The sequence below is a fragment of the Salvelinus sp. IW2-2015 genome, unplaced genomic scaffold, assembly GCF_002910315.2.
Source record: "Salvelinus sp. IW2-2015 unplaced genomic scaffold, ASM291031v2 Un_scaffold16552, whole genome shotgun sequence".
NCBI classification, from domain to species: Eukaryota; Metazoa; Chordata; class Actinopteri; order Salmoniformes; family Salmonidae; genus Salvelinus; species Salvelinus sp. IW2-2015.
Window position 1 is genome coordinate 117,861 of NW_019957641.1, and position 18,215 is coordinate 136,075.

Here is an 18,215-nt window from a genome sequence, read left to right on the forward strand (position 1 = left end):
AGTCACAGCCGTGTATTTTCCACCTCAAGCCGATACCATGACGGCCCTCAAAGAACAACACTGGACTTTATGCAAACTGGAAACCACATATCCTGAGGCCTCATTTATTGTAGCTGAGGATTTTAACAAAGCATCTTAGGAAAATACTAGCCAAGTTCTAACACATTGACAGTAGTACTCGCGCTGGAAAAACATTGGACCATTTCTACTAAACTTTTCAAAATGCCTACAAGGACCTCCCACGCCCTCCTTCTGCAAATCTGATCGACTCCATTTTGCTTCTCCCTTCCTATAGGCAGAAACTCAAAACAGGAATTACCCGTGGTAAGGTCTATTCAACGCTGGTCTGACCAATCGGAATCCATACTTCAAGATTGTTTTGATCATGCGGACTGGGRTATGTTCTGGGTAGCCTCTGACAATACCATCGATGAATACGGTGACTGAGTTCATCAGAAAGTGTATAGGAGATGTTGTACCCACTGTGACTATTAAAACCTACCCAAACCAGAAACAGTGGATAGATGGCAGCATTCACTCAAAGTGGAAACCACTGCATTTAATCATGGCAAGGTGACTGGCAATATGGCCGAATACTAGAGGTAGACCGATTAATCGGAATGGCCGATTTCCAAGTTTTCATAATCGGAAATAGGTATTTCTGGACACCGATTTGGCCGTTTGTGTTTTTTTTACACCTTTATTTAACTAGGCAAGTCAGTTAACACACGGCCTAGGAACGGTGGGTTAACTGCCTTGTTCAGGGGCTGAACGACAGATTTTACCTTGTCAGCTCGAGGATTCAATCTTGCAACCTTACAGTTAACTAGTCCAACGCTCTAACCACCTGCTTCTCATTGCACTCCACGAGGAGCCTGCCTGTTACTCGAATGCAGTAAGAGCCAAGGTAAGTTGCTTGCTAGCATTTAAACTTATCTTATAAAAAAAAAATCAATCAATCATAATCACTAGTTAACTACACATGGTTGATGATATTACTAGTTTATCTAGCGTGTCCTGCGTTGCATATAATCGATGCGGTGTGCATCTGCGAAAAAGGACTGTCGTTGCTCCCAACGTGTACCTAACCATAACATCAAAGCCTTTCTTAAAATCAATACACAAGTATATATTTTTAAACCTGCATATTTAGTTAAAATAAATTCATGTTAGCAGGCAATATTAACTAGGTAATTGTGTCACTTCTCTTGCAACAGAGTCAGGGTAATATGCAGCAGTTTGGGCCGCCTGGCTCGTTGAGAACTGTGTGAAGACTATTTCTTCCTAACAAAAGACAGCCAACTTCCCAAACGGGGGATGATTTAACAAAAGCGATATTTGCGAAAAAAAGCACAATCCGTTGCACGACTGTACCTAACCATAAACATCAATGCCTTTCTTAAAATCAATACACAGAAGTATATATTTTTAAACCTGCATATTTAGCTAAAGAAATCCAGGTTAGCAGGCAATATTAACCAGGTGAAATTGTGTCACTTCTCTACTTCTCTTGCATTCATTGCACGCAGAGTCAGGGCATATGCAACAGTTTGGCCGCCTGGCTCGTTGCAAACTAATTTGCCAGAATTTTACGTAATTATGACATAACATTGAAGTTGTACAATGTAACAGCAATATTTAGACTTAGGGATGCCACCCATTAGATAAAATACGTAACGGTTCCGTATTTCACTGAAATAATAAACGTTTTGTTTCAAAATGATAGTTTCCGGATTCGACCATATTAATGACCAAAGGCTCGTATGTGTATTATTATGTTATAATTAAGTCATATGATTGATAGAGCACGTCTGACTGAGCGGTGGTAGGCAGCAGCAGGCTCGTAAGCATTCATTCAAACAGCACATTGCTGTGCTTCAAGCATTGAGCTGTTTATGACTTCAAGCCTATCAACTCACGGAGATTAGGCTGGTGTAACCGATTGAAATGGCTAGCTAGTTAGCGGGTGCGCACTAATATCGTTTCAAACGTCACTCGCTCTGAGACTTGGAGTAGTTTTCCCCTTGCTCTGCAAGGGCCGCGGATTTTGTGGAGCGATGGGTAACGATGCTTCGAGGGTGGCTGGTTGTCGATGTGTTCCTGGTTTAAGCCCAGATAGGGGCGAGGAGAGGGACGGAAGCTATACTGTTACACTGGCAATACTAAAGTCCTAATAAGAACATCCAAATAGTCAAGGTATATGACATACAAATGGTTATAGAGAAATAGTCCTATAATAACTATATTAACTACAACCTAAAACTTCTTACCTTGGAATATTGAAGTCTCATGTTAAAAGGAACCACAGCTTCTCATGTTCTGAGCAAGGAACTTAAATGTTAGCTTTCTTACATGGCACATATTGCACTTTTACTTTCTTCTCCAACACTTTGTTTTTGCATTATTTAAACCAAATTGAACATGTTTCATTATTTATTGAGGCTAAATTGATTTTATTGATGTATTATATTAAGTTAAAATAAGTGTTCATTCAGTATTGTTGTAATTGTCATTATTACAAATAAAATACATTTTCAAAAAAAGAAAATTGTCCGATTAATCGGTATCGGCTTTTGTTTGGTCTTCCAATAAATCGTTATCGGCGTGAAAAATCATAATCGGTGGACCTCTACCGAATACAAACACTGTAGTTATTCAATCCGTAGGCAATCAAAAAGGCAAAACTTCAGTACAAAGACAAAGTTGGAGTCGCAATCCAACAGCTCAGTCAGGAGACGTATGTGGCAGGGACTACAGACAATCACGGACTACAAAGGGAAAACCAGCCACGTCTCGGACACCRACGTCTTGCTTCCGAACAAGCTAAACGCCTTCGCCCGCTTTAAGGATAACACAGTGCCACCAACGCGGCCCGCTACCAAGGACTGTGGGCTCTCCTTTAAGCGTTTTAACAATCGCAAGGCTGCCGGCCCAGAAGGCATCYCTAGCTGCGTTCTCAGAGCATGCACAGACTAGCTGGCTTGAGGGTTTACGGACATATTCAATCTACCTATYCCAGTCCACTGTCCCTACTTGCTTCAAGATGTCCACCATAGGCCTCCCAAGTGGCRCAGTGGTCTAAGGCACTGCATCGCAGTGCTAGCTGTGCCACTAGAGATTCTGGCTCGAGTCCAGGCTCTGTTGCCGCTGGCCGAGATCATGAGACCCATGGGGCAGCGCACAATTGGCCCAGGGTCGTTCGGGTTAGGGGAGGGTTTGGACGGCAGGGATGTTCTTGTCCTATCGCACACTAGCGACTCCTGTAGCGGGCCGGGCGCATGCACGCTGACACGGTCGTCAGATGTACAGTGTTTCTTCTGACACATTGGTGCGGCTGGCTTCCGGTTTAAGCGGGCATTGTGTCAAGAAGCAGTGGTTCTGTCATCATGAAGTGCTTTGAGAGGCTAGTTAAGGATCATATCACCTCTGCCTTACCTGACACCCGAGACCCACTTGAATTTGCTTACCGCCCCAATAGATCTACAGATGATGCCATCGCACTGCACACTGCCGCCCTATCCCCTTTGGACAAGAGGAATACCTATGTAAAAATGCTGTTCATTGACTGTAGCTCAGCATTCAACACCATAGTACCCTCCAAGCTCATCAATAAGCTCTGGGCCCTGGGTCTGAACCCTGCCCTGTGCAGCAGGGTCCTGGACTTCCACCCCYAAGGTAGGTAGGAAGGTAGGTAGGAAACAACTTTGCTGATCCTCAACACAGGGGCCCCACAAGGGTGTGTGCTCAGCCCCCTCCTGTACTCCCTGTTCACCCATGACTGCGTGGCCATGTACTCCTCCAACTCTATTATCAAGTTCGCAGATGACAACAGTTGTAGGCTTAATTACCAACAATGATGAGACAGACTACAGAGAGAAGGTGAGGGCACTGGGAAAGCRGTGCCAGGAAAATAACCTCTCAAATCAATGTCAACAAAACAAAGGAGCTGATCGTGGACTTCAGGAAATAGCAGAGGGAGCACGCCCCTATCCACATCGACGGGACCGCAGTGGAGAAGGTGGAATGCTTCAAGTTCCTTGGCGTACACATCACTGATGTTCTGAAATGGTCCACCCACACAGAGTCTGATGAAGAAGGCGCAACAGAGCCTCTTCAACCTCAGCAGGCTGAAGAAATTTGGCTTGGCCCTTAAAACGCACAAACTTTTACAGATGCACAATTGAGACCATCCTGTCGGGCAACTGCACCACCCTCTGGAGAGCCCTGCGGTTGCAGGCGGTTCAGTCTGCCCAACGCATCACCAGGGGCAAACTACCTGCCCTCCAGGATACCTACAGCACCCGATGTCACAGGAAGCCAAAAATATCATCAAGGACATCAACCAMCCRAGCCACGGCTTGTTCAACCCGCTATCATYCAGAAGGCGAGGTCAGTACAGGTGCATGAAAGCTAGGACCGAGATACTGAAAAACATTATCTCAAGGCCATCACTGTTAAATAGCCATCACTAGCYGGCTTCCACCTGGTTATGCAACCCTGCACCTGAGAGGMTGCGGCCCTATATACATAGACTYGGAATCACAACACCCGCAAAAGCATCTGCTAAATATGTGTATGTGACCAATAAAATTTGATTTGTGTGCCTTCCAAATCATGACTTTACCACAGGTGGACTCCAATCAAGTTGTAGAAACATCTCAAGGATGATCAATGGAAATAGGATGCACCTGAGCTCAATTTTGAATCTCATACCAAAGAGTCTGAATACTTACATAAATAAAATGTTTATTTTTAATAAATGTGCAAGAACTTCAGAAAAAAACTTTGCTTTGTCGTTATGGGGTATTGTGTGTAGATTGACGAGGATTTATTTATTTAATCCATTTTATAATTATGGGGCGTAACGGCCTCCCGAGTGGCGCAGCGGTCTAAGGCACTGCATCGCAGTGTTGCGGCATCACAACAGCCTGGGGTTAGATCCCAGGCCGTGACCAAGAGTCCCATAGGGCTGCGCACAATTGGCCCAGTGTCATCCGGTTAGCAGAGGGTTTGCCGAGGGGTGGATACTTGGATCATCGCGCTCTAGCGACTCCTTGTGGCGGGCCGGGTGCCTGCAAGCGACTTCGGTCGTCAGTTGAACGGGTGTTTCCTCCCGCTGGCTTCCGGGTTAAGCAAGAGGGTGTTAAGAACGTGCCTTGGCGGGTCATGTTTTGAGGACACATGACTCGATCTTCATTGGGGAGATGCTGCGATGAGACAAAATCGGGAAATAAAAAAATGGGTTACAATGACAAATTATTTAAAAGAACAAGGCTGTAACTTAACAAACATGGAAAAAGTCAAGGGGTCCTGAATACTTTCTGAATGTACTGTATGCCTGGGCACATTGAAGCTGTTCGGCAGCTCGTGGTGGATATGTATAAATAAATTAGCAACATCTTCAAAGCAAGGTGCTTGTCCACAACTCGATGCTACATGGAGGGCGCAAGAAAATTTGGCCAAACGTTTAATTACATAAATAGGCTTAAAGGCAGTGACGTTTGACAAATATAATTTAAGATAATTATCATGAACGTAAAGGCTTGTTCAGTTAACATACTCAGGGCACGGTTAGTTCAGATCAAAATTGTCACAAGAGCTGCGAGAAAGGCCAGTGCCTRTTGCGCACYACACACGTCAACCACCTTGAAAACTGAACGGAGGCAATCAGCATTTTAAAACTAAAACRTAATGGTTTAAAACCTGGAGGTTTTAAGTCATTTTGAGGCATGTCTTAMCTTGTTCCACAGTAGCCTAGCGAAAATCAGACCATGAAATGTTGAGGGATTTTTATAAACAGTTCCTTTTACCATTGAAAGCAGCATTTCTAGCATGTTCTACTGGGTTTCTATCAACTTCATTTCATTTCCCAGCAGCCCAAGACAATCCTAGTCATATTAGCAACCCATGCTAGCTGTTGCATCTTTAGATCTCCCCTCTTTCTAAATGTTAATATCAGTCACAGAACCACTGACGTACTTGTGCACTTTTTGAAACGGATCCAATAACATTTTGGAACATTCGAGTGTAGCCTATATACTGCATTGTGCGCAGTGCTGCGCTTACCATGGGCCGGTCCAAAAGCATATTTTGCAGTGGGGGATTAGATCATAAAATGAGGAACTGATTCTGTGGTGCAAAGCCAGAAAGACAGTAGCTGCTTGGCGCTTTACAGAAGGAAATCAAACTAATCATGGCATATTAAATGGGGGGTTCAAATGTATGTGTCTCTAATAACCCCCCCCCGTCCCCTCCGCAAGTTACACACCTGCCTGAAGGGTCCCTGTGTAAAGTTGTCTTCAGTACCCCTGTAACAAATCAATACAACATTTTTACAGAGAGGATGGTTACGATAAAAATACCATCACACACACACCACACTGGTCTCTCAAGGCCAGGATTGGGTAACGTAGAGTACCCCGCTTGTCCTCCTATCAAGGACAGTTTCAAGACCGTATCTGTTTCAAAACACTGATCATTGGGTTGTGAAGGACTTACACCATATGTTAGATTGTTAAGGTATAAAGCAAAAGCAGACGGAGTAAAAAAAAAACAAGAGCAGAGCTGATAATAGCGGCCATTAGTGTCACAGTCCACCCAAAGACTTCTCTCAAAACTGCTGCAGCCTAAGGACCAGGTTYCTCTTGAAAACATACTCCATCTAAATGGGATACATTTGATTTGATAAAGACAAGGTTCAATTAAAATGATTGTGGTTCTTCACAGCAGTGTAACGTGAGGCGGAATAAGTCCGGAAACATTCTGGTAAACCTTACGACCACGGTGAAGGCTGTACGGGGGATCCTTAAAACAATAAATCAATCACAATGCTAAATCAATCAGATTTAATCCAGGATGTGCGAGGACGCTATAGGAAAAAAATGATCATAGCTCATTGTGGTTTTCAGTTCATAATTATTCATATTACAATTTTTATTAATTTATCCTATATTGAAATAAATAAAAAAAGAAACAAAACAACCAGAAGAAGCAAGAATGACAATAGATTATGGAATGTATTTTCAGTAAATAAAATAAAGCTCCAACTGTTACACCAAGTCTGCTTTATTTCACCCACAGATATCGTGTCAAATAAAGCACCATTATATATATATATATATATATATATATAAATATATATAAATATATATATATATGTATATATAGTTTTCATATACACCGCCAGGCAACAACTAGAGAAGATTCTTTACAGAATCAAGTTTCTTGTGGTTCTTTTTTAATGTACAGGTAAACTTAGTTTGGATATTAACCACAGAAAAAAAGCAAGGCAACTTTTGCCTCTTTCATAAAGTACAAAACTGGCACAGAGGACACCATTTTATACAGAGTAAAAATGCAATAAAATTAAATTGCATACAGAAGAGACTAAAATTCCTGTAAACCTTTCCCCGTTACAGCAACCTCAAACAAATAAGTCACTTCAAAAAGAACTCTGAAATAGGTTAAAAAAAAAAAAGTATTATTTTTGCCGATCCATTGATCTCTTTCGTCCAATGGATTGGCGGCTGTGCATGTTTATAGTCATTTGGGAGCATGCTGTCTGGAGCCTTCTTCTGCCATTGAAGCTGGGGAGGAGTGATCGCGTGACATACCGGAGCACAAGAACTGATAGAAGCACGTCAGCAGAGGCCAACGCAACAYACACAGAAAAGGGAAACAACAAACGAAAGGATGAAAACAGGGAAAGAAAAGTGTTAAACGAAAGAGCATAATTCATTTAGAGAAAAAAAATAACAGACAAAAAATATTTTTAAAAAGGGCTCATGGCGCTGAGAGCAATAATGGGGATGTCACGAGGAGGCGGAGCACGGCCCTTTCCCAAATAGTTTTGTAACCACGGCGATAGTGGCCTCCACTGTCCTGTAGAGCATTTCCAGGGTGTCCGGAGGCGGGGCAGAGTTCGTCAGAGCCTGCGAGGGGGCGTGGCTACTGCACCCTGGGACCTCTGGCCCCTCTCCTGCCAGCCCCAGGGCAGATGGRAAGGCCAGGTCCTCCGAGGCCAGGGCGGCCGAGCCTCCGCAAGTCTCATCCATTGCCGCCGTTGCTTCCCTCCTCTCTTCCTCCTCCGCTCCTGCCATGGCTGCCTGCTGAGTCTGAGACGACTGCGGCTCCTTCCCTCCCTGTCCGCTGCCGCCGTACGACAACTCTCCCGTCTCCGGGAGGGAGGAAGAGGATGATGATGAGGAAGAGGAGGAAGAGGAAGCCTCCATCTTCTCCTCCTTGGGGGAGGCGTCCCCAGGGGGTTGGCTGCAACTGGTGGCAGCGGTAGGATCCGGTGAGGGCGGGTCGTGCTCGGTTCCCGGGTCGATGAGGGACGAGGAGTCCCGCGTCTCYGTGTCCGAGGTGCTGGTGGGAGTCAGTGCCTCCTGGTGCTCCGGCTTCAGCTCGACACATGGGGGGAGGGAGGAGGAGGTGGAGGCAGCACAGGTGGGTCCGGATACGGTCACACCCCCGGTGCTGGTGCCGGCGCTGGTTCCTTCCCCGGGGCCGTCGTCGCTACTCATCCGCCGGCGCTTCACTGGGGTGGCGCCCTCCTCCTCCGCTGAGAGACAGAGAAGAAACTCAGGTGATTAACCTTCACATCTGTGTACAGGTAGTACTACCATTAGCATTTCCAACTTCAAGTCATCATTCCCAACGGGTTTAAATGACACATAGTCCAACCCTGTTATCTGCTTACACTACTAAGTGACAATAGGCTGAAAGGGACACCACACATTGACTACCATCAATGCGTTTCCATTTTTCAAGTTTGTGACAGTATACTGTATGTGTCGCACCTTTGGCCTTGCGGTCCTTGGCCTCCTGTTCGAGCGCGCTGCGTTGCTGCACACAGGCGCTACACTTGGACAGCAACTCCTGCAGGGCCGGACCCAGAGCCGGGTCCAACGCCTGGGGGGTGTGTATGGAAAACATCAACGCCAACGCTCGCAGGTCCTGAAGAGAGGGAGGGAGAGGGACAGAGGGGGGATAAGTGATTATCTAGTAGAGAATAGCATTTGAACAGGGAATGACAATCTAGTAAGGAATGACTATGGAATTAATGAGGAAGCATGAATAAGGTCCGAGTAGAGCGTGAAAAAGGGATGAATAGCATATAAATAGGGCATGAATTGCATTAGAATAAGGCATGAATAGTGTACTAACAGAACGTGAATAAGGCATGAATAGTGCATTAACAGAATGTGAATAAGGCATGAATAAGGGCATGAATAAGGGGTACTGACAGCGTTGAGGAGGCCGCTGGTCTTGCTCAGCTCCAGGCGGTGCGAGGCCAGCTCGGGCTGTAGGCTGTGGTACTCGTTCAGCAGGTTGGTCACCAGCARACTGATCAGGTTGGCGCAGCTGGGGCCTGACAGCACCTGGCTCTGGACCTGAGAGATGACACACACACACACACTTGCGGTCATGCACTCAAAAGGCCCATCAACATGGTATTTAAAGTAGCAAGGTTAGCCTGAGTCCCAGATCAGATTATGCAGTCTTGCCAACATCCTTGCGGTCATTTGAAGTTGACAAGACGGCAAAACAGATCTGGGACTCAGAMCAGCGTGAAACCTTGGTTTGGCGTCAACATTGGATGCATACATGAAATGACACGCTATAAAAAGAGGCTAAAGCAGAGGCTGTCGGCGTTGAAATAAACGGATGGTAGCGATGGCTCCAAGATGGCTACCTTGTGCAGGAAGCAGGTGAGGAAGGAGTAGGCCATGTTGTTGTTGAGGAAGGTTCTCTCGTCCATCAGGATRCACTTGATGTACTCGCCGAACGCCGGGTCCTCGCACAGAAGCTTCACACACGTCTTAGCCAGGGCCGACTACAGAACAGCACAGCAAGATGTCGGTGACAACGTACAATCAGTGAGTTTGTATAATTTGATGTGTGTTTGTAGATTTGGATGTGTGTTAAGTGTGTATGCAAGTGAGAGAAATAGTASGCATATGTGTCCGAGTATTGTGTGTGTGTGACTGTATTTGAGTGAGTGTGTTAAAGGGTTTCTGAAATTGTGTGTGAAAGTGTGTGTTATTTACCTGAGACTGGCAAAGCTCCGTCCACAGCTTGGGGAAGAGGGCCAAGTGCAGAGGCAAGCCCTCGTACGCTATCAGGACACCTGGAGCCAGAGAGACATGGTCACATTGGCGACACACCAGATACACACACACACACCACACACACACAACCAGACAAACAGCCTTTTTAGTCATTAGATACAGTAACATTAGAAATGCATCCACACACACACTCACTTAGTTTGACAAGGGTCTCGGTGAACTTCTCGCAGTTGATGGCGACTCGACACAGCAGGTGGATGAACTGGTGGTAGGAGAGAAAGTAGTCGAGGAGCATCCGGTCATACACCTCATCTTTACCCTGAGAGAGAGAGAGACAGAGGGACATGGAAGTTGCTGATCCTTCTCAATGGCAGCAGGAAGACCACACTAGCGCAAATATACACATGAAATGAACAGACCTTGAAATTGCGAAGAAACATGCACACATAAACCACTATTTTCCCCAGAGGGAACTTCCGCGGCGGTTTGAGTACCGTTTTCACTTATCCAACCACGATTTTAACCAGGTAGGACAGATGGTCTTTCATCTTAAATTAACCTTTACTTAGCCAGGTAAGCTATCGAGAGCAATCTCCCTGACAACAACAACCTGCGGTGAGATTTCCCCSAAAACATAAAACATCCTCGTTAGCACTAAGACCTCTGTTCTATCAAACTTGACATGATCTTGGTGCCAAASACGGTCTTTATGTTAAGAAAATGACAAACTGTCCGAGAGACACGAAGCAGTGGTGCTATTCAGAGACACACACCTTGCTGGTCTCCACCATGGAAGGCAGGAGGCACATGTTGAGTTCAGGTCTGGGGGGCCGGACGTTGTTCTTGCCTCCCATCAGCTTGATGTTCTCTCTGCAGGGCAGGTAAGGCCCAAAGGACACTGTGTACAAAAGAGAGTCACATTCAGACAAATCCTACCTGGTCTTACGCAAATCTACAGCAACATATATGTCAACGGGAGATTCTGGACAAAAATACATGTTTTTCTTGTTGTCCCTAGATATCTGTAGGACAGTTGAGTGACTGCCTCAGGCACGGAGAGGCCAGGACAGTCAAAGACTCCCCCGGTACTCTGGCATGCACTTGGAGAACCGGAGGCTACAGACGGAGCCAGGGTCCTTAGGATAGCATGCTGTGTAGTATTATTCATCGGCATTATTTTCATGATGGCTTGCGTTTGTCCTCATTAACTTTCGTCAGTACATAAGACTCTAAGTGTAGCAGCTGGAGGGGGGCACTCACTGGGGATGTTGCTGTGGTGGTAGGTGCAGTGGTTGTGCTGCAGGAAGGGCACCAGAGTGTGCAGGAAGTCATGGGGACTCAACAGGACCAGCTCCTTCAGAACATCTGGAGGAAGGGGACAGAAATAACCAGGACCTACTAGTGACATCACATCTCATATTACATACAACAACAGGTATACTATGTGGAATAGTTTAGAGGGGAAAATGTGGTCAAGTACTACCCAAACTGTTTGTGTGTGCTTACCCAGGCAGGCGTTGCGGAGCTCCGGAGGGCTGTAGGAGTTGAGGAGGGTGAGCAGCTTGTGGGCAAAGTCGATCCTCTCCTGCCACTGGATAAGAGCCTGCTTCACGTCTATAGGAGAACAACACAGGTTATACAGAGACTTTACAGGGTCCCGAAATAAAAAAAGGCAAGTCACTGAGCTCTAGTTAACAAAAGGCTACGACAGAAGAACACAGGGCTTATTCACAAGGAGGTGAATCCTAACTTTCACTTCATGACTGAGAGAACATTTGACTGATGTCAATGGGAGACAGAACATTTGACTTGAAAATTAGGTTTTGCTACAAGGTAGGTGGTCAGCATAGAATAACTATCTTCAAAATAATTGACGAGGGACGTCGGTTGTGAGGTGAAAGCTTCTCTTTAGTAATAATACATTTTACCGCTTTAGATTCTACAAAGCAATAAAAAGAAAGTTACCAGCAAAAGCCACGATAATCACTTGCACATAACTGGCGCGTTCTTTTTTTGTTTTATTTTTACTTCCTGCCGGAAGGCATTCTGGTACTTGCAGTCAATAGCGTAATCCAATACAACATAAATATGTACATAGTTCTCTCAATCGCCACATGAATTCTAATACAATTACTCTTACATATGTAAATAACTCAAATAAAATATCTTTAGGATACAGCTGAATGAATTAACTGTAAAGACGAACTCTGTAACCCATTACAGTTACAACATCCAGAGAGGGGGAGGGAGGGTGTTTTCGCTGACCTTTGCGCTGCAGATAGGGCCGCGTGGCCTTGAGGACCGACAGGAAGATAGACAGCAGTTCCACCAGGTCCCCCGTCACATGACACGCTGTGGCCTCGTGGTACATCATGTGCAGGGTGTTGAACGACTGCAGGAAGCAGAGAGAAAGGGAGCAAGTGAGAGCGAGAGAGGGCGAGAGGGGCACATCAAATGACAAACCGTTCCCTAAGCTAGAACCCTTGGCCTAAGAAATTAACATTCAAACACTTTATAGGAAAATATTATTTTACAGGATACAGCTCACAATGAAGAAACTTCATCAAACTACCAACATCATGTGTACGGTGTTAAAGACAGCAGGATGGAGAGAGGGGAGGGAGGGGCACGTCAAATTACCGATAATGATTTACGCAACTGCTGACGTCATGATAAACCTCTATGGGCACCCTTTACATTGAGAACTTTAAAAAATATAAAATGTCTTATATTGGATACAGAATAAAACTACATTAAACGCTAATATTATTTACATTTTGAACCCGTTAACCCAACCTTGATTTCCGCTAGCTGAGTGATGAACGAGACTTGGAAATGTGGCAACACGAGACTGCCACCAACCAATTCAAAATTATAATATACAAGCCAGTGAAATGAAGCAATATATAAATGGTTCGATATAAGCCTAAAAACCATAATTAGCGCAGAATGTCTTGACGTACCTCTGTCATGAGGATGAGTCCTCTGTTGAAGACCACCAGTAGTCTGTCCTCATCGTTCTCCAACAACACACGGAAGGCACTGGGGAAGGACACAAAACACAGTTACACTAGATCATGGACATATACTGTATTTCACAGTGCTTTCATCTCAAAAGTAAGACAGTGCCCATATGATTCTCTAAAAGGCATCAGACATTTCTCTGGTTAAGTTGCCGCGTGTTCATATTTTGCAGATGCTTCGTATCTGGGCCGTGTTTTAGGGCATGCAAAGGAAAATGTTTTAAAACGTTTTGCAACAAATTATTGTGTCCTATTGGACCATTCCAGGTAGTCCCTGTTTCAGTCCATTTTCTTCAACATGGTGCCTTATGAACATGATCCTGGTGGCAAGTGAGAGTGTCCCCCTCCCTCTGTGTGTGTGTGTGTGTGTGCGCGTGTGATCCCCTCTCTGTGTTGTGTGAGCCCCTTCCCTGTGTGGTGTGTGTGTGTGTGTGTGTGGGTGTGTGTGTGTGTGTGTGTGTGTGTGTGTGTGTGTGTGTGTGTGTTGTGTGTGTGTGTGGTTCCCCTTCTCTGTGTGTTACCTGATGAGTGTGGTCCAGCAGGAGCGTCCGTCCAAGCAGCGGAGGTAGCAGCTGATGGTGGTCTTCTTAAACTGCTTGACGTCCTCCAGCTCCTCCTCCCTCATGTCCGACCGCTGGGCCACAAACAGCTGCATCAGGTTGAACAGCTCCTCCACCGCCTGCAGGGGGACAAACACACACCAGACAGTGGTCAGAGATTCAACAGAGACAAACGCAAATCAACCTCATACAGGAGTCAGAGAGCCCATCTAGAAACATCTCAGAGGCCTAGCCCCCACTATTACCCATCTGATCTCTTCATGTGCCTAGGGGATGTTTCTGGACAGGGCACATGCCTGGGGGGGTCATAGACATAGGCAGTATAACAGAGGGGTAGATAGTCGCTTGAAGCAGTAAGAGAGAAAACAGATAGCCTGACAGTCACACGGATAGACAACACACACCAGCACCCAGTCAAATCAGGGAATCTTCCCATTATACACAAAGGGACAGAGTCAGTCAGACCACCCACCCCTGGGTACTGGCTGGCGTGCGGCGTGAGGTTCTTGAAGGCCCACTGGATGTTCTGGTGCGAGGCCAGCTGGCGGGTGAAGGCGGGCGACTGCTCGCAGCACATCCTCAGGATGCCGTAGTACGCAGGCAGCATTCCCCGGTTGAACAGCACCACCTGTTGGGAAATCATTTCAAGCAGGCTTTAAGGCTCACCTCTAGCGACTGGCCTACCTTCATTCTATGGCTGTTGTGTTTTTGCTAGTAACATCTTGTACATTTCCAACGTGTTCCTGGATAAATTGCCCAGGAAAAGTTTCAGAGATCGCCGCTCTCTTGCCAGTTGAAGGCGCTTCTTGCACTGAAGGTTCTAACTTTTGAACTGTTGGACGTAGGGGCGTGTAATTTGGTAAACCTTCAGTTGGAAAGGACAGTAGGATATGGCAGTGCCATGGTAGCGTTAGGCCTCGGAGGCGCTGTGGCAAACATGCACTACACATAACGCATCACATTTTTGCGCTAGAATCATGCAACTTGGTAAACATGGTTAAGATAGGCTTCACCTTTGCCCAATTTAGCGTTATGCTTCCCAACGGTTGACCAAGTGGTACCGTTTCTATAGCTAGGACATTGTTGACTCTGCTCGATTCATTTTGTTAATATTTTAAAAAATTAAATAATTAGGGGCTTTGCAGCTAAAATGTATTATTTCTACCTCCTGGTCATCGTGGTCAGCCAGGATGTAGTTGAAGGCGATGTTCTTAGTGACCACGGGGTTCTGGACGACCAGACGGACGTTCTCGGGACACTCCATACACACGTTGTACCAGAAGGAGAGCAGGGCCTGCTTGTTGTGGTTAGTGGCGATGGCTGGTTCAGACAGCTTGGGCTGAGACGGGGGGTGGGGGGAAACATGGAGAAAGATCAGAGAAGTTCACTTACTGCAACTCAATTATTTCATTACTATCACTAGAGTTATTATTCAATGTGTGTACAGGTGAACACACCACAGAGGAAGAGAAAAAGGAACCAAACAAATCTAAATGAAACTAATAGACTTACTTTTCATGTCTTGAGATTGACCAAACGCCTGTATTTAGTTATTCTAGTGTAGTGCAGTGAATGCACAAAGAGACTAACTTCTAAATGACTAATCTAATCCCAGTCTCATTTAGCCCACTCAAGCCCTTTCAACATCACCCCCCACTCACCTGGAAGAGGTTCCACAGGTCCATGAAGTAACCGGAGAACATGAGCTTCTCCGTCTTGGAGATGAGGCAGTAGGTCATGAAGCTGAAGTACTGCACCAGCTTGGTGGTCCCATGCACCGCCGCATCCACGTAGAGCTTGGCCCGACCCAGCAGGCCCAGAAGCAGGTTGTACACCTGGTACAAGAGCAAAGGGAAAGATTCTAGATATTTTTCTGTATTTTTTCATTTTCATACAAAATAAACATAAATACAAAACAGTTCCTGTGAAACACGTACACTTCAATCTAAATCGTTGTATCTTGTCAATAAATTGTTTTATGCAAGTCTCCTTTACGGGTTGTAAATTATATTCACTTCTCCCAGTTTCAATAAAATATCTCTACCCTGAAGTCTTCGACCTAGAAGATATCTGAGCAGGTGATCAAAAAATACCAGCAAATGGATATTATTGCCAAGACCTGATTGGTCGAAACGTCGCTAATGATGGAAACCATTTGACTTGAGCCCATTATAATTGTATAATAAGTTCATTAGTAGTAGTAATCTTGTTATGGATTTGGTTGTTGGAGCTTGTGTGTTATTGTAGCAACAAGGGGAAGTACAGAACGCGTAGATCTCAGGTCAGACACTGTTAGTGCTGTATATTAAGATGCTAAGGAAGTAGACAAAAGAGCAACAGTTGGCTTGCTGTTGAGCGAAGTTAGTTTCTGAGGAACAAGGGCAAGGAGAGGACAATAGTTGAAGAGGGAGGAAACATCTGTGAGGGGGGCCAGAGGGGCCCCAATGACACTAACTGCAGCTTTCTCTCTCACACAGACACAGCGGCCCACAAAGGTTCTGGACAGTAACAAAGAGGCACAGACCTAGTTTCCGCCCAGCAACAGAGACTAATTGTTTATCTTAGACATACAAAAAAGGGGAAATCCGCCTAGTCGGGGTATAAATATATGCTTGTGTAACTTGCATGCAGGGCCCGGTCCTTGCCTCTCAGCCGCCCTAGGCGAGACACAAAAAAAGGACCTTGGCTGGTGCTTACTGGGGTGCAGCCTACCATGTCGACCAGCCATGGAATTTTATGAATGCCCATACACGTGGTAGGCCCACCATTTGTAAAACAGGCCGTTGCATTGGCTTTATTGGTCCTGATTCCTGTGACTAATCAATTTGGCTATTTAAGCTCCGAATATCAGCTACCAAACTTCATCGGGAGTTATCGTGAGCCTATTTGCAATGTGTTTGCACAACACGTAATATATACAAAATTCAAGGAGAGCCGCACACTCTAGTAGCTCAGATGCAATAATTTAATGTCCAACGTTTTAACAGACAAGCTGTCTTCATCAGGGTAGAATCAACACGTAATGCAGAAATATGAGATTTTTTCACTATGATCAACTTGTCAAAAATACACAGATACAAACTTGAAACCACTGATCATGACAAAGGGTGAGAAACTCCTGGACAACAGTTGTGATTGTAGATTCTATATTGTCCATTTTACTTTGACCTGTCCTGTTTTTAGGATATGTTGTTTGTTAATGTGACAGCGCATTTTTTTGTTGATTGGGCGCCATTTCGTTTGAGCAGAGAAACCTGCGTGATGTAAAAGGTGTCAGTCTTAATACATTGTCGTACGTTTGACCTCCGGCCTGTTGGCTACAGAAAAGGCCACATACTCTTTCTACTATATCTGCTACATGATTTATGTTAGATTTTCTTTTTGACGGAACGTTGGTGGAGCGCCGCATCTCAGCAAAAGCACCCTGGAGAAGCGCGCTGGGAACGCACAAGTGAAATATTTCACGCCCCCGTCTTTGACAAAGTGGGCACTGCTCATCACAGGGCGGCATCAGCGCTCACCTAAAAAGCCCATATGCCACTGGTTGAAAGAAATTGTCATTGTTTTTGGCCAGAATTACGTGAGGTTTTATGTATTTTTGTTGGTGCGCCTTGGTCAGTTTAGATCAGAAAATGCCGCCCTCAATCAATCTGGCGCCATAGGCGGACGCCTAATCCTGCCTAACGAGCAGGCCGGCCAGGCTTGCATGTTACGCTATTTAGCTAAAGCATCCAGTTGGGTGAATAAATCTGATTTGAGCTTTTCTCAGTATCCGACTGTACCTCGAGTAGAACCTAACACTGATAAAAACACAGGGAGGAAAGAGTGCAGCGTGTAACCGTACCTGGTGGAGCACCACGGTGGTGTCGGGGGACAGGGGCAGGTCCCGCGTGGGGATGTGGAGGACCGCGTGGGCGGAAATCTGCCGGAACGAGTTGCTGGGAATCAGGGAGACCAGGAGGTGGCTGCCGCTAGAGGGACAGAGAGAGATTTCAGAGTTGGAGCAGCGTTTAGCCTAAATGTCTGGCTTTTGAAAAAATATTTCTAGCGTAACGACACACAATCGTTCTTTTGCTAGAGTGAGAAGAGAATGATGGGGATGAGTGCAGTGGACAGCAGTGGTACCTAGCTCTCTGTTGGTTCTCTGTGAGAGTGGGGATGGAAGCGAGAGAGGGAGTAACAAATAAAACAAGATGAAAAGGGCACTTACGTAACCTGTTTAGGGGATTGTTTTATGGGGAACTTTTTGTAACCTACATATACATATATACAGTGGGGAGAACAAGTATTTGATACACTGACAATTTTGCAGGTCCCAATTACAAAGCATGTAGAGGTCTGTAATTTTTATCATAGGTACACTTCAACTGTGAGAGAGGAATCTAAAACAAAAATCCAGAAAATCACATTGTATGATTTTAAGTAATTAATTTGCATTTTATTGCATGACATAAGTATTTGATATCAGAAAAGCAGAACTGAATATTTGGTACAGAAACCTTAGTTTGCAATTACAGAGATCATACGTTTCCTGTAGTTCTTGACCAGGTTTGCACACC

At 45.3% G+C, this 18,215-nt stretch overlaps 1 protein-coding gene and 1 non-coding gene across 2 annotated transcripts in view; both read right to left on the reverse strand.

Annotated features, from left to right (window-relative positions):
• Positions 1-6,830: 6,830 nt before the first annotated feature.
• The window catches only part of LOC112080877 (ubiquitin carboxyl-terminal hydrolase 34), a 65,065-nt gene continuing 53,680 nt past the window's right edge, over positions 6,831-18,215 (reverse strand). The window contains exons 60-75 of the mRNA XM_070442739.1: positions 17,501-17,627; positions 15,318-15,491; positions 14,822-14,995; positions 14,129-14,284; positions 13,618-13,775; positions 13,037-13,115; positions 12,339-12,465; positions 11,580-11,687; positions 11,334-11,438; positions 10,847-10,971; positions 10,269-10,392; positions 10,053-10,132; positions 9,698-9,838; positions 9,249-9,395; positions 8,802-8,958; positions 6,831-8,563 (exon numbers count right to left, since the gene is read on the reverse strand). Coding sequence (XP_070298840.1) covers positions 7,812-8,563; positions 8,802-8,958; positions 9,249-9,395; positions 9,698-9,838; positions 10,053-10,132; positions 10,269-10,392; positions 10,847-10,971; positions 11,334-11,438; positions 11,580-11,687; positions 12,339-12,465; positions 13,037-13,115; positions 13,618-13,775; positions 14,129-14,284; positions 14,822-14,995; positions 15,318-15,491; positions 17,501-17,627 — 2,734 coding nt within the window. The 3' untranslated portion in view covers positions 6,831-7,811. The remainder of the gene's footprint in view (positions 8,564-8,801; positions 8,959-9,248; positions 9,396-9,697; positions 9,839-10,052; positions 10,133-10,268; positions 10,393-10,846; positions 10,972-11,333; positions 11,439-11,579; positions 11,688-12,338; positions 12,466-13,036; positions 13,116-13,617; positions 13,776-14,128; positions 14,285-14,821; positions 14,996-15,317; positions 15,492-17,500; positions 17,628-18,215) is intronic.
• Positions 11,094-11,226, reverse strand: LOC112080879 (small nucleolar RNA SNORA44). Its single transcript, XR_002896254.1, has one exon. It is a non-coding gene; the product is annotated as a small nucleolar RNA SNORA44 (small nucleolar RNA).